The 15,451-nt window shown below is 37.1% G+C and overlaps 1 protein-coding gene across 1 annotated transcript in view; it reads left to right on the top strand.

Annotated features, from left to right (window-relative positions):
• Positions 1-8,720: 8,720 nt before the first annotated feature.
• The window catches only part of AFM (afamin), a gene marked incomplete at both ends in the record, with an annotated part of 38,768 nt that continues 32,037 nt past the window's right edge, over positions 8,721-15,451 (top strand). Inside the window, 7 exon segments of the mRNA XM_080697221.1 lie at positions 8,721-8,796; positions 11,281-11,329; positions 11,920-12,033; positions 12,035-12,050; positions 12,995-13,206; positions 14,306-14,438; positions 15,028-15,125. Of these exon segments, the coding sequence (XP_080553347.1) occupies positions 8,721-8,796; positions 11,281-11,329; positions 11,920-12,033; positions 12,035-12,050; positions 12,995-13,206; positions 14,306-14,438; positions 15,028-15,125 (698 nt within the window).

The raw sequence follows: 15,451 nt of genomic DNA, 5'->3' as shown, positions 1-15,451 counted from the left end.
AGTTATGCCACTTGTGTTGAATTTAATTTATATTTTTGTCAGCATTGTTTAATTTCCCAAGTGTTCATTGAACATTTGTTGAGTGGCAGGCCCTGCCTTGGGTGTTAGTCACTGTTCCTCAGTTGCTTCAGTGAAGAAATAAGCCACTAAAAAGTAATGCTATGGGACTATGACCGTGATAGAGGCGAGAGCAAATTGCTTAGGGAATTGGAGGGAGGTTGAGACCAGTTCCACCTGGGGAAAGTGCCACATCATTGAAGGAGTCTTAGAAGGTGGGAAGGCATTTATCAATCAAGTAAATGAGAAGGCCATCTCATAAAGCAGAAATATGGCCAAAGGAACTGGCATGACAAAACGTGATGAATGGTTTTAGGAGAATCCAGGGTAGGTAGGAAGAGAATAGACACATCGAGTACCAGATAGGATACAGAACCTACGTAAGACTAAGGCATATTCTCACATACTTTTTCTAAAGGGGTGGACAACAGCTTTTGGTTAACAAGGAACCAACGTGATTCTAATCAGAGAAGCCATTAGTGGCTAACTCTTTGGAGTACAGTAGATGTAGGGGGCAGGGGATAGAGTAGAGAGGGGCAGGTCAGGAGCTAGTGATAATAAAAAGACCATCCACCAATAAGGAGGCTGTTTGTGGTAATAGCTGTGAATAAATCTCTAAAAATTGCTGGGCATGGTGGCACACATTTATAATCCCAGTATTTGGGAGGTTAACACAGGAAGAACACAGGTTTAAGTCCATCACACAGTAACTTAGCAAGGCCTTGTTTCAATATAAAAACTAAAATGGAGTTGGTGATGTGGCTCAGAGGTAGAGAACTTGTGAGTTCAATCCCCAGTAACACACACACACACACACACACACACCCCTAAAAACGGCTTTCATACTTTGGTCTGTGTCCCAAGAGAAAATAATTGCTCCAGAGCAATAAAATGAGCCTTCAGTTCTAACTCCACTGCTTTCTACTTTGATTTTTTTTCCAGTTCTATTGCAACATCTGTGAACTTTGTTGGGTTAGGGTATATATAATCTAGGAGTCACAAATTCAGAAATTACAGTAAAATAAAATTGAATTCAATATAAGGCATTAAACAAAGAAAATACTTTAAAAATCTCTTGTAGGGAAAGTTCAATAAAGATAAAACTATGAGGAAAATCTATGAGCCCAGCAACATCTTACTGAAATATACTGAGAAGATATAGAAAGCCCAATGATACTTCGTTGAACTACATAAAGAAAACATGATTGAAAATGCCAGGATAAATTGACACATGGCAATAAACTAGAGATTTTTCAAACATCTCTACTCCTTGGACAGTACAAGTTAGGCAAACAAAGACTGAGAGTATAAACTGTCAAGATTACCAGTGACTTCCACACAACAACCTCCAATAGTTAATTCCTTGTCTTGAGCTTACCTGATTTCTCTCTGTAAATCTGACACAATGGATCTCTCTCTGTTCTTGAAACAAGTTCTTTTGGCTTTCAGAATCTTCTCTCACCCCACTGGCCACTTCCTTATCCTGGCTTAGTCCTCAACTCTCTGGCTTCTACATGTCAGTGCCACCAACAATTCTTTCTGAATTTAAACTCACTGCCTAGGTGGTCTCATCTAGATTCAGAGGACGAAATAGATGTTGACAACATGTGTTCACATTCTCGGCTGGATTTCCTTCTCATCTCCAGGCTCTGTCTTGTGTTAGCTTTCTCCTTGCCATTTCTATGCAGATGATGTCCAGATGGCTCAAACTCGCACACTGCAAACCGAACTGCTGATCCACTTCTGCTCCCCAAACTGAGCCTCCCTCCTTCTTCTCTGTTTTTTTGTTTGCTCAATCCGGGAACCTTGGGGTCACTGACAAGGCCTTTCTTTCTTCCCAATCACTCCTTATCCAATCTGTGAGCAAAGCCGGTCAACTCTACCTTCCAGGTGTATAAAAAAGTTGAGTGCACAGCCAGACCTGAGGAATAAACTACAGTCCTCCTCCACTTGGATTATCATAATGTTTGTCTGACAGGTTCCCTTAGAAGTACCTCTCCTCCAGCTCTATACTCAACATAATAATTGAAGTGAAATGTTTTGTGTAAGCACATCATGTCTCTTTTGCCTAATGATTCTATATCTACATGATGATGTATTTCCCACCTTGTCTCTGGCTCCTCTGCTCAGGCACAGTGACCTTCTTGCTGTTTTTCAAGTTACCAAAGAGGTTCCTGCTCAGGGTTTCCCCTGTGATTGTTCTTGCTAGCGGAGCCCTCTGGTGTGTGTGGGGTTCACTCCATCACCCACTTCAAGCTCCTGTCACTGTTGCTTGCTGCTGTTGCTGTCTCCTCCGACTGCCCTATTTTAAGTCATGCCCCTGTCCTCCTACCTGCAATGACCAGCTGATAAACACTAGATTTACTTGTGCTTTTGCTTACTTACTATCTTCCCCCCCCTAGGGTATGAGCTCCATGAAGACAGGGATTTTAACCAGTTTTGTTCCCTTCTGCTAGCCTCTGCGTGCAGAACGGTGCCTGGAACACATTAGACATTGTAGAGTTATTTCTTAGGCTATGTTGATGAACACTATGGCATGTGGTATTCATCAACATGGTATTTCTGATAAGGGAGTGGACTAGAAGGGATTTCTAGCTTTATCTTCTAGAAGCTATGCTAGGGAAAGAGAAAGAAAAGCATGGGTCTGAGAAATTAACATTAAAACATTAGACAACACAGAGGAAGTTAAAACCTCTCAACGACTGGGATGCATGTATGAAATGGGGATTTGAGGGAAGAGGCAAGAGGGTGGAACCAAGCGTTATGTGCATGTATGTTATTGCAAATGGATTTACACTTTATGTGAGACTAGAATGCATCAATCAAAGCACATAAAATAAAATAATATAAAATAAAAGAGGGTGGGTAGGTTGGGGTGTAATTTTAACTTGTTCCTCTGCTATAAGCTAAATTTTAAAGAAGACTGTCACTTGTCTAGTTGCCTTATGAAATATAAATGAGAAGTGTCCAACTTTTCTGGTAGCCACACGATAATATTAGAATTATTCTGAATTGCCAAGGCAACACGGTAGTAAAAACAGGTGTGTGAAAACTAGCCACTCCTAAAATGTTAGCTCTTTGACCCTCTACCTGGCCTAATTCTAATGACTGTCTACTCTCCACTACGATGCTTTCTTAGCAATCTTTAACAATAAGACCTCTGTAAAGTATACGGAAACATACATGAACTAAATAGCACACTTCTAAACAACTCATAAATCAAAAAAGGAATTAAAAGCATTCTTAAAAATATTTTAATCTGAATGAAAATAAAAAACAACACTTCAGAATTTGTGGGATGCCACTGGAACAGTACTTCAAAGAAATGTATATCATTGAAAGCCTGTACTGAAAAAAAAGAGAGAAAAATGTAAAGTTAATGACCTTCGCCTCCACTTAAAAATACCACAAAAGAAAAAGAGAGGATTAATAACATCATAAGCAGAAACTAATAAAGATCAATGCAAAAATCAACAAAAAAGTAGATACAATCAATGAAACCAAACACTGATTTTTTATTTATTTTTATACTGGGGATTGAACTCGGGCATTCTACCTTTGAGATATACCCTCAGCCCTATTTGTTTTTTTAATTTTGAAACAAGGTCTCATTAAGTTTTGGAGGGCCTCACTAAGTTTCTGAGGTCTGTCATTAAACCTGCAATCTTCCTTTCTCAGCCTTCCAAATAGTGGTATTACAAGAGTGTGCCATCATACCTGAAAATAATATTGATTCTTTGAAGTGATCAATAATACTGATAAAAATCTAGCCAGATTTATCAGAGTAAAACACAAAAGACATGCTATCAGCATCAGGAATGAGACAGGTGATAAAAACACTTGTTAAAATGATAATGAAGAAATATTATGGAAAACATATGCCAATGTATTTGACATAGGTGACCTGCTTATTTCTATATTTGTTAAGAAAATACAAATTTTAGTTAAAAATTATTCCCATACATGCATCACCCATGAATTTTAAAAATTTAAGAAATAATAATAATAACCATAAAATTCTGTAAAATACTTCCCGAAAATTGAGAAGGGAATACTTCTCAGTTCATTACATGACGATAGTGTTACTCCATACTAAAACCAGACAAAGACATGGTACAAAAAGAAAACTATGAAGCATTGTCCTTTATAAACAGGGGTCAGTCAATGCTTTCTGTAAAGGGTCAAATCGATATTTCAGGCTGTGTAAGACATTTACAATCTTCCTCTTTTCCTCTTCTCCCCTTCCTTTCTCTCTTCTCTAGCACTTTCATATGTAAAAACCTTTATTAGCTCATGGACTACTAAAAAGCAGGCCGTAAACTGAGTTTGGAATGTGGGTCAGAGTGTGTTGAACATGAACATGGATGCAAGAGCTACTACCAAAATTTAACAAACTGAATTCAGCAAAATGCCTAAAAGATAACATATCATGACCAAGAGAAATTTTGCCCAGTAATACAAGGTTGGTTTTGCATTTGAAATGAATCAAAGTAATTCAATACATTTGCAAGGTAAAAATGATATATAGCCATCTCAGTAGACACAGAAGGAGCCCTTGACAAGATCCAATATTCATTCTTGATAGAAATTTTCAGGAAACTAGGAACAGAAGGGAACTTCCTCAGCCTGATAAAGAACAAATGTGAAAATGTAAGCCTAAGGTTATTTTTAGTTGTACAAGGCTATATATATACTTTCCTCTAGGAAAAAGAAAAGTAGTAAGACTGTCTGAACTCATTACTTTTAGTCAACATTGTACTTGAGGTCCTAACCAATGAACTCATATGAGAAAAAGAAATAAAAGACTCCTAGAGTAGAAAGGAAGAATTAAAATGATCTTTATTTGAAGATAGCATGATTTGTAAAAACTCCATTGGAATTTACAGAGGCTAAAAGAATCAATAAAGGAGTTCAGAAAGGCTGCAGGACACATGAATAATATGCGAAAGTTAATTATATATCTACATACCGGCAACGAAAAATTAGAAATTTAATTTCCAAAGTTACCATTCAAAGTGACACAAGAATATCATACTTAGACACAAATATTGTAAAAATAATAACCTGTATATGGAAAACTTTCAGATACCACTGAGAAAGATTAAATAAGATACCTAGAAATGATGAGGATTATATTGTATATAGATTGGAAGAAAATGTAAGATATCAGTTCTTCTTAAATTGATCTACAAATTTAATATAATCCCAATCAAAATCCAACTACTTATTTTTCAGATATTAACAAATTGATTATATAATTCAGATGGACATGTAAAGTAAAAAAGCCTTAAAAAAGAAAAAGAAAACCACAAATCCAACAGTACTTATTTCAATAATTACTACAAAGCTACAATAACCAAATATAAATAAGAAGGTCAATAGAATAGAATAAAAGTCTAGGAAACATTCACACATATGTAGACAACAGATTTTTGACAAGTATGCAAAGGTGAAATGGGAGAAAATTGTCTTTCTTACAAATGTTGTTGGACAATTAGAAATCCAAATAAAAAAGAACTTAGATCTATAAATCATATAAAAAATAATTAAAATAAGTCATAATGTGAAACCTAAAACTATAAAGTTTCTAGAGAAGATAAATGAGACTCTGAGATAGGCAAATCTTTCTTAGATATCAAAAGCATGGTCCATATAAGAATCAATTGATAAATTGGGCTGCAAAATAAAAACCCTCTGCTCTAGAAAAAACACCACTATCAGAAGAAAAAGATAAATCATAGGCTGGGAAAAAATATTTGCAAAGCATATATTTGATAAAGAACTTACTCATAATCAGAATATATTTAAAAACTCTTACAACAGAATCATGAAAAAACCCAAACAATACAATAAAAAAGGCTTGAGCCAACATTTCACCAAAAATGTGTTAAATAAGCACAGAGGGGAATTAAGCACATGAAAACATGCTGAACATAAATAATCACTAATTAAAGTACAACGAGAAACCAGTGAATACCTCTTAGAATGGGTGTATTTAAAATACTGACCATACCAGTTGTCAAAGAGAATTTGGAAGACCGATGGGTCTCATATATGCTGATGGGAATGTAAAATGGTTCAACTTAATTTGAAAAACAGTCTAACAGTTTCTTACAAATGTAAACACACACCCACCATATTATCCAGATGACTTACTCAAAAGAAAAGGAAATTTGTATATTCATACAAAGATACATACACAAATGTTTGTAGCATCTTTATTTGTAATAACCTCAAACTGGAAACAATGAACATGCTAATGTATAAATAAATTGTGGTTATAGCCATACAATGAAATATTACTTAGCTATAAAAAATAAACTCCTGTAATATTCAACAGTTTAAATAACTCTCTCTAAATAGTTATGAAAAAGGCCAGACAAGAGAAGCTTTTTAGCAACATGAAAACACACGAAAGTATACAACTCACTGATAAAAAAGAGAATATATAGTTATATGTTTTATGTAAGCCTCATGGTAATCACAAAGCAGAACCCCTTAGTAGATACCCAAAAGAAAAAGAAAGGACTCAAACTATACTACTACAGAAATCCATCAAATAATAAAGGAATGTAGCAAGAGAAGAAGAAAGAAAAAGCAAAAACAATTTTAAAAATGACTATAGTAAGACAATAATTATAGTTCAGATGCAAATGGATTAAATTCTTTAATACAAAGACTTGCCGGGCGTGGTGACGCAGGCTTGTAATCCCCGCACTTGGGAGGCAGAGACAGGAGGACCGCACAGGTTCGAAGCCAGCATTGCTGGCTGGCTTAAGAGACCCTGTTTCCAAATAAAATATAAAATAGGTCTGGGAGTGTAGCCCAGAGGTAGAAGGGTTCTATCCCCTGTACAAAAAAAAAAAAAAAAAAAAAGATAAAGACTGAATAGATTTTTTTTTTTTTTTTTTGGTGGGTCTGGGAATGGAACCCAGGGGCATTCGACCTCCGAGCTACACCCCCTGCCCTTTTTTTATTCTTTATTTTGAAACCGGGTCTCACTGAGTTGCAGAGGGCCTCACTAAGTAGCTGAGGCTGTCTGCGAACCGCAATCCTCCAGTCTCAGCCTCCGGAATGTTGGGATTACAAATGTGCGCCACCACGCCTGGCTGAATAGATTTTTTTAAAAGGACTCAACTCTGTTGTCCACATGAGACTCATTTATTTTTTAAAGATCCACAGAGACTGAAAGTAAAGGGATAAAAAATATGAGTGAGCAGGGGTAGCTGTACTTATATCAGACAAAATAAACTCTAAATGGAAGTACCTAAGTATATAAAGCAAAATTAATAAATCTGAAGGGAGAGACAAACTACATTATAGTAATAGTAGGAACTTTAATTTCCCATTTTCAGCAACAGGTCATCCAGATTAAAAATGAGAAGAAAATTTTAGATTTGAATTACACTTTAGACAAAATGAATCTAATAGACATATGCAAAACATTCCATTCAACAATAGAATATACATTCTTTTTGGATGATTTCATAGCTGAATTCTACCAAACACTTAAAGAATTGATGCCAATAATCCTTAAATTCTTCCAAGAAAAATCAAAGTAGAGGGAGGACTTTGAGGCTTATTTTATGAGGCCTGCATTAGCCTGATACGAAAGTCAGACACAAACATTATAAGAAAAAAATTATAGTCCAATATCTCTCATAACCAATTTAAAAATTCTTAATAAAACTCCTTAGCAAATTGAATTCAGCAGCACATTAAGAGGATCATTTGCAATAATCACCTGAGATTTACCTTTGGAAGAAAAGAATGGCTTGACATAAGCAACTTAATAAATCTGATCTGCTACATTACGGTATAAAGGACAAAACTCATATGGTCATCATCTCAATGAAGGCAAAACATTTTTTGACAAAATTTAACATCAATTCATGATAAGAACTCTCAATGAATTAGGTATAAAAGGAATGTACTTCAACACAATGAAGGTATATGCCCACAGCTATATCATGTACTGAAAAATATTTTCATGTGTAGACTCATGTTCTTAGTATAGATTCCCAGAATTTGAGTTATTGGTTTAAATGACATACTTTTAATATTATTTATTATAAGCTTGTTTTCCAAACAGTTTAATTATCTGAATACTTGTTATATATTTCCATATATTTCCAAAATTAGATATTTTGAAAATATCTAATTACCATATATTTCCAAAATTACCATATATTTCCAAAATTAGATATTTTCATTTAAATCCTAACAGATATATGAAATTTGTCATTTTAAAGTTTAATTTTCTTAAATTATCAATGAAACTTATTATCTTTTTTGTATATTTTGTCTTTGGTAAATTATCTATTCTAGTTCTTTTCCTTTTAACATTTGTAGTATTTCAAGGGTTGCCCTTTTTTTTTTTTTGGTTGTCTGTTTGATTAGGCATTGTGCATATTTAGTCTGTGAACCCTTTTTCTTACTCAATAGATTTTTTTTCCAATGAAACACAGAGGCTTTTTTTTCCCCCTAGTTAATAGTTAGCAAGAAATTCTGCAGTGTGATAAAATAAAAATCAAATATGTGGTATTTCATAAATAGCTTAAACATGTTACTTTTTAACTAGTAGTGTCAAAGAACAATATAAAAACCATTTTCCTCAGCCATACTACTTTCTTTTGTGAATAGGATTTCTTTGAAAAAAATTAAAAAGTACAGTTTTTATTTTTTTCTTGTTCTTTTTGACTGAATCCCTAAGCCTGCCTACAAAGCCTCAGGATGTAGGTAAGAAATTAACTTGTCTATTAGTCAGGAATTACTAAATTAGGGTAATTTTTAAAAATATCATTTTTTCCCAATTTAATTCTTCACTCCCCCCCCCCTTCCTCTCCTTAATTCATGTTTACGGATCAGCTATCTTGAACTATCCTCTCCAGAATATTTATTTATTTATTTATTTATTTATTTATTTATTTAGTGGTACTGGGGTTCCTGGAAGCCCTTCTACCTCCGGACCACACTCCCAGACCTATTTTTTTATTTTTGGAAACAGGGTCTCTTAAGCCAGCCTGGCTGGCTTCGAACCTGAGCGATCCTCCTGTCTCCGCCTCCCAAGCGCGGGGATTACAAGCGTGTGCCACCATGCCCGGCTCCTCTCTAGAATTTTTATTTTGCTGATCATATTGCCCAATCTATAAGCATAATAGTTTTACACTCAGAAAATGGCCATCAATTTGTGGAAGGATAGAAAACATTGCTGGAGATACAATTGGAATTTTTAAATATCAGTATTTCTAAATATTATCATATCTTACAAATATAGTTTATGGTTACAGCAGGATAATACATGTAGGTTGAGATTTTGGGGGAAATTTTTGGTTGCCCAACTTATCTCCCAAATAGATGGTGAACATCTGTAGGGATTCAGGACCCCACTTCCTCCTTCAACTGTAGGTTTTGTACATTCCTTCCAAGACGGCCTAAAGCACTGTCAGCCTAGGGGAAGGGAAAGCTTTTATTGAAATTTATTTTTCTAGAAAGTTTTTATTGGTGCATTACAATTACACCCAATAGGGGGATTCATTGTTACATGTCTGTGTGTACACATAACATAATTTGGCTAATCCTATTCCCCAGGATCTTCCCCTTTCTCTTTTCTCCTCTTTCCTCTTGTTCTTTTACCCAAAGAAGGAAAACTAGACTTTGTTCAGATTTGGAAGGCCTTTTTGTAATCCCTTTGCCCTGGAAGTTGCATCTTTCTTGTAAATTGCACAAATATCCCCTGTGCAGTGGTCCTGAAGGTGTTGACTGGGTTTTACTCAATTTGACAACTTCCACAGTGCCTGCTTTGGGGATTGTCAAATTGAGATGAGTCGCAAGCAGGACTTGCTGAGAATGATCATTCTTGAGTTTTCCTTCTCCTTTCTTCTTGGGAGTGGTAACCAGTGTCAAAGTCCTGTTGGAGTTTGTCTGTTTAGTATCTTTTGTGTCTATGTTTTCCTGTTCATTTCCATGACTCCTACCAAAATGAAGGTCCTGCTGATTTCTCGGTAGGACAGTGGTGAAAGTCTCCTACTGACCTTCTTTTCCCATCTGTTTGGCAAATAGTACTTATCACTTTCTATTTGTTAGGCACTGTGGGAGTCCCAGCACTTAAAAGAGGTCACTGCCTGATTGGTATTTCTTAGTGTATAGCAACGATCATATTAAGTATTCTATAAAAACATTTTCAGTGGCTCCCCATGACTTTCAAATGAAGCCCAAACACTTCAGCTTTATCTGCAAGGGCCCCATCATCTGAACCTAGGGCCTTCCTATCTTAAAGGTCCTATTATTTCTTTATATAAGCCACTTTCTTATCAGAAGGAAATATTCCCCAAATAAATTTCAAGACTTATCATCTCTGTGCTCTTATTCACATCATTCTTTCCACACAGACAGACAGGCTTCCTCATTTTTCTGCTAGATGAATCTTGCAGTTTTTTTTCATTTTCAGATACCTCTCTCCTTTTAACCTTTTTTTTGCTTCCTCTCCAAGATATCATAAAACATTCCTGTGACATACTTAACCACATTTATAATCACATGCACAAGCTACCTCCACGAGGAGAGTGTTTCAGAACCTCAAGTCCAGGAGAGCTGACTTTCTTGGTCATGTTGATGGCCTCAAAGTGTCTAGCATAATACTACTTTGCAAAAAAAAAAAAAAAGGTCTATGTGAACAAACATAATGCCCTCTTATACACTTCTGCTTGTTGAGAGAGAATCTGTGATATAGGAGAGTCTAGAGATCACTGTGTTTCATTAACACTATAAACAGTGCTGCTCACCAGCCGGCTAAGGCCTCTCTTAACAAGCTCTTTTCTGGAATTACATCCCCTATCGGTTAATCTTCAAATTACTTCTCGAGTCATAAGTGATAGACATTTGGCGTAGAAATGGTGCTTGTATTTGACATTTATATGAGGTGAGACATCAATGGCAAACCTAAAATCTGCTCATTTGAGATAAATTCAATTCAATTTATGTAATATTCAGTTAATTAAATATTCAGTTAAATAAATATTCAGTTAATTAAAACATAATCAGTTTTAATTGAGATCCCAAATTTGGTTCATGTGACCTCTTTCTTCCTCTTTAAATATGTCAAGCTATAGTCTACCATTAATATTTTATTTTACAGCTTGCATATTTAAATGTCATGTACATATACTGAAAAAATGTCAAAATGCCAGGTTATATAATAACCTAAATATCCTTTCCTTTCAGATAACTTCAATACTACACAGAAATTTATAGAAGAGAATGTTGCATCCATGTAAGTTATGCTAGACTCCTTTTGATATTTATTGTACTCTTATCAGATATTTCAGAAATGTTAATGCTTCTCAGAAACAATTTAATTTAATTGAAACCATATGAAAAAGTAGAGTATCAATAGAGTGTTAATTATACAATTCAGGCGAGGTAATTGAATTGTCAAGAAAAGGTAAAATTTAAGCCAGGTGCGGTGGCACACATGAGTAATACCAGTACTTGGGAGGCTGAGACAGGAGGGTTGAAGGTTCAAGACCAGCCTTAACAGATAAGTGAGACTCAGCAACCTAGTGAGACTGTCGAAAGAAAGAAAGAAGGAAAGAAAGAAAGAAAGAAAGAAAGAAAGAAAGAAAGAAAGAAAGAAAGAAAAGAAAGGAAGAGAAAGAAAGAGGGCTGGGAGTATAGCTTGGAGGCAGAATGCCTCTGAATTAAATTCCCAGGATCCCCCCCCCCCCCCTACACACACACACAACTTATAACCTCCACGCTTCATCTCCTGGGGCTACTGAGCAAGCAGATGTTTCTGTGGGTTTGTCGGGCAGGCATGGGTCTGTGCAGCCGTCTCCGTGTGCTCCCTGTCCGCTCTTGCAGCTCCATCATAGTGGTAGCTCAGTACGTCCAGGAAGCGACTTTTGATGAAGTGGAAATTTTGGCAAAGGACATGCTGGAATACAAAGATAAGTGCTTGGCTGACGCGACACTTCCAGTGTTCAGAAATCCCTGTAAGTAATCACTTGCGATTCTTACACACACAAGATTATTTGTCAAACACTGAGAGAATCTCTGTTTTAAAATTACAAGAAAAAAGATGCCCTATGTACTATTTTTATTTTGCCGAATTTCAGTATATAGGATAAGGTACTTTCCTCAGGAGAGTTGCATTTCAGCGTAAGAAGTACAGAAAGACTCGGTATGCACTTGCAATCTGCATCCATATGCTTTATGCCATAAGGCCTTATGCCAGACACATATATGTATATCTGGGATACATACCACACAGGCACATGTGCAGGGAAGAAGCTTGAATATGCATGTGAAACTGTACAGGTGAGTCAGGCGTGGTGGTGCATGCCTGTAATTTCAGTACTTGAGAAGCTGAGACAGGAGGATCATAGGTTCAAACCAGCCTCAGCAACTTAGCCAGACCCTCAGCAACCTAACGAGAACTGTCTCAAAACAAAAAATAAAAAGGGTTGAGGCCCCCAATATAGCTTGGAGGTATAATGCCCCTGGGTTTAATCTTTAGTACTATCAAGGAGGAAAAATAGGTAGAGGTGTCCTTCTCTGCTGCTTCTCTCTAGGTACTCTACAGCCAGAGCCGTTTGGGGCCTCCAGAGTCTTTATGGGCATCTATAGAAAACCTAAATATCATTACCAAACCTTTTACCTACATTGACACACTGAAAAGCCAGCGTGGAAGGGATACAGAGACAGCAAAGAAAGAGTAATAGGCAAAAGGGTCTTGTGAGAGTGTAAGGAAAGTTTCCTTAAGTGGGAGGTGGTTGCCCAGGGTGTGGGTGAGGTTGTTTCACTCGTAATAGTGAGGAAATTGCAATCTTCTTCACCCAGGACAGCACAGATCATTTGCTGTGTCCCTTGTGTCATCTCAGAAGGTAGAATGTCTTTACCATGGCTAAAAATTGTCCTTCTCTTCTCTGTTGTCCAGATTAACATTTTGCAGAAAAGCATATGTGCTTTGGAGGGTATGCCCCAAAAGCATAACTTGTCACACTGCTGCAGTAAAGTTGACTTTGAAAGAAGACTCTGTTTCTTATACAACAAGAAAGCTGATGTAGGGTTTCTGCCTCCTTTCCCTACTTTGGATCCTGAAGAGAAATGCCAGGCTTATAAAAACAACAGAGAATCTTTTCTAAACCAGTAAGTTTAACTTTAATAGACAAACAGTTTAATTGAAGCATTTTTCTTAGGCTAAGTACAATATTTTCTCAAAGGAATGTAGCTGGGTTCATTGGCTGATTGACTGATTCACCCTTAATTTGGAGTTAGTATAATCAATAATAAAAATTAGGCGGGAATGGGAGACTAGGGATTGAACTCAGGGAAATTCCATGTCAGCCCTTTTAGTTTCAGCCCTTTTATTTTAAAAATTTGAAACAGGGTCTCATTAAATTGCTGAGGCTGGTCTTGAACCTGCAATCCTCCTGTCTCAGCCTCCCAATTACTGGGATTACAGGTGAGTACTACCACATTTGGGTAGAGATAAGGATTTTTTTTTCTTTGAGGTACTGGGGATGGAACTCGGGGGGCATTCTACCTTTGAGCTACACCCACAGCCCTATTTTTTTTTTTTTTTTTTTTTTTTTGCGGGTCTGGAGATGGAACCCAGGGGCATTTGACCTCCGAGCTACACCCCCTGCCCTATTTTTATTCTTTATTTTGAAACTGGGTCTCACTGAGTTGCAGAGGGTCTCACTAAGTAGCTGAGGCTGTCCGCGAACCGCAATCCTCCAGGTCTCAGCCTCCCAAATGCTGGGATTACAAGTGTGTGCCACCACGCTCGGCTCCCTATTTTTTTAAATTCTTTATTCTTTGCAGCTCACTGAGTTGCAAGGGGTATAAGTAGCTGAGGCTGTTGGAGAACCGCAATCCTCTCGTCTCGGCCTCCTGAATGCTGGGAATACAAGTGTGCGCCACCACACCTGGTTTAGAGAGAAGGATTTTATAGGCCTCTTACTGGGGACTTGTACGTTGTTAATAGGAAGTGTTTCTTTTGTTCAACTTCATTTTTAACACCTTGCATTTCTTGTTCTCTTCTTTCTCTTCCATTTTCCCTCCTTTGCTTCTTCCTTCTCTTTCTACCACTCCTTCCCTGTCCTCATTTTTTTAATTTAAAAAACATTTTGGGGGGTGTTGGGCCTTGAACTGGGGCCTTGGTGCATGGCAGGCAAGCACTCTACCCCAAAGCTCTTCCCTCAGCCCCTGTTCTCTGCCCATAACACTATTTTGAATCTTATAGCTACATGTATGAGGTGGCCAGAAGGAACCCGTTTGTCTTTGCCCCCACACTTCTCTTTGTTGCTGATCGTTTTGAGGAAGTGGCAAAAGCATGTTGCGAAGAACAGCAGAAGGCCAACTGCTTCCGAGCAAAGGTGGGTATGGCATCTGTTTCACTGAAAGGACAAGGAGCCCCCAGCAACATGGCCCAACCCTCACATAAGATTCAAGGACGGCAATAGGACTGTTCACCATAAATGGCACTACTGTGCGCCATTTGCTGATTTGCAACCCATTGGTCACCAGCTGCTAGTCCAAATAGTCTCTTTACCTGAGACCCTTGTAAGACAGTCGCTCATTTCTGGGCTTCCCTTTTGGTTTGTCCTCGCCAGTTGGAAGAATGCCCTACTAAGTGACTATCCAGGTTGGAAGATAAGATTTTATCTTTACTCATTGATACTATCCTCTAGGAACTACCCATAAAATGGAATCACCCAGTTGAGAAGGCCTCACAAGCTCACGGCATTCTGCCCCCCAAGCCTCTTCCAAACAAATGCAGCGCAGTCACCAGGGATACTGGTCTCACCTTTATGATATGCCACAAATGCATATTTCTTTCAAAATACAAATTTGCTAAAATAAAAAGCCCATCGATTTTCGGTCTCTGATTGATATGGAGTTAAAAAATAGGATAATAGTGAGATTTCATTTTTGTTTTAATAGAATTTTCTCTTTTTCCTTCAGTCAGCACCTGTGATACAATATTTAAAAGCAATGTCTTCCTATCAAAAAACTGTCTGTGGGGCCCTTTTTAAATTCGGACCCAAAGTCGTAAACTCTATGTGAGTTTTATACTGTGTACTATATTGTCTCTAGTTTTTTTTTTTTTTTAATCTGTTCCACTTTTGTTACGTAGTTGATGACTTTTAGTTTTTATTCTTCTTCCTTCTCCAAGGATTTTGAGGGGGCTGAGTCTACATGGATAGCTCGTAACCAGGTCATTAGAAAAGGATGCAGAAAGACCTGGGAGGTGTAGAGACCCCAAAGATAAAGGGGCTGCTTCTGAGATATAATTTGGTTAGTTTTTGATGGATTATGTTTGTCATAGACTCGCAACAGAAAGTGTGGCCCTTCTAAGTCTGTTTTGCTATAATAATCATAGAACTTT

This window comes from Muscardinus avellanarius (genome assembly GCF_963383645.1).
Source record: "Muscardinus avellanarius genome assembly, chromosome: 6".
NCBI classification, from domain to species: Eukaryota; Metazoa; Chordata; class Mammalia; order Rodentia; family Gliridae; genus Muscardinus; species Muscardinus avellanarius.
This window is presented reverse-complemented; position numbering and strand designations above follow the sequence as displayed.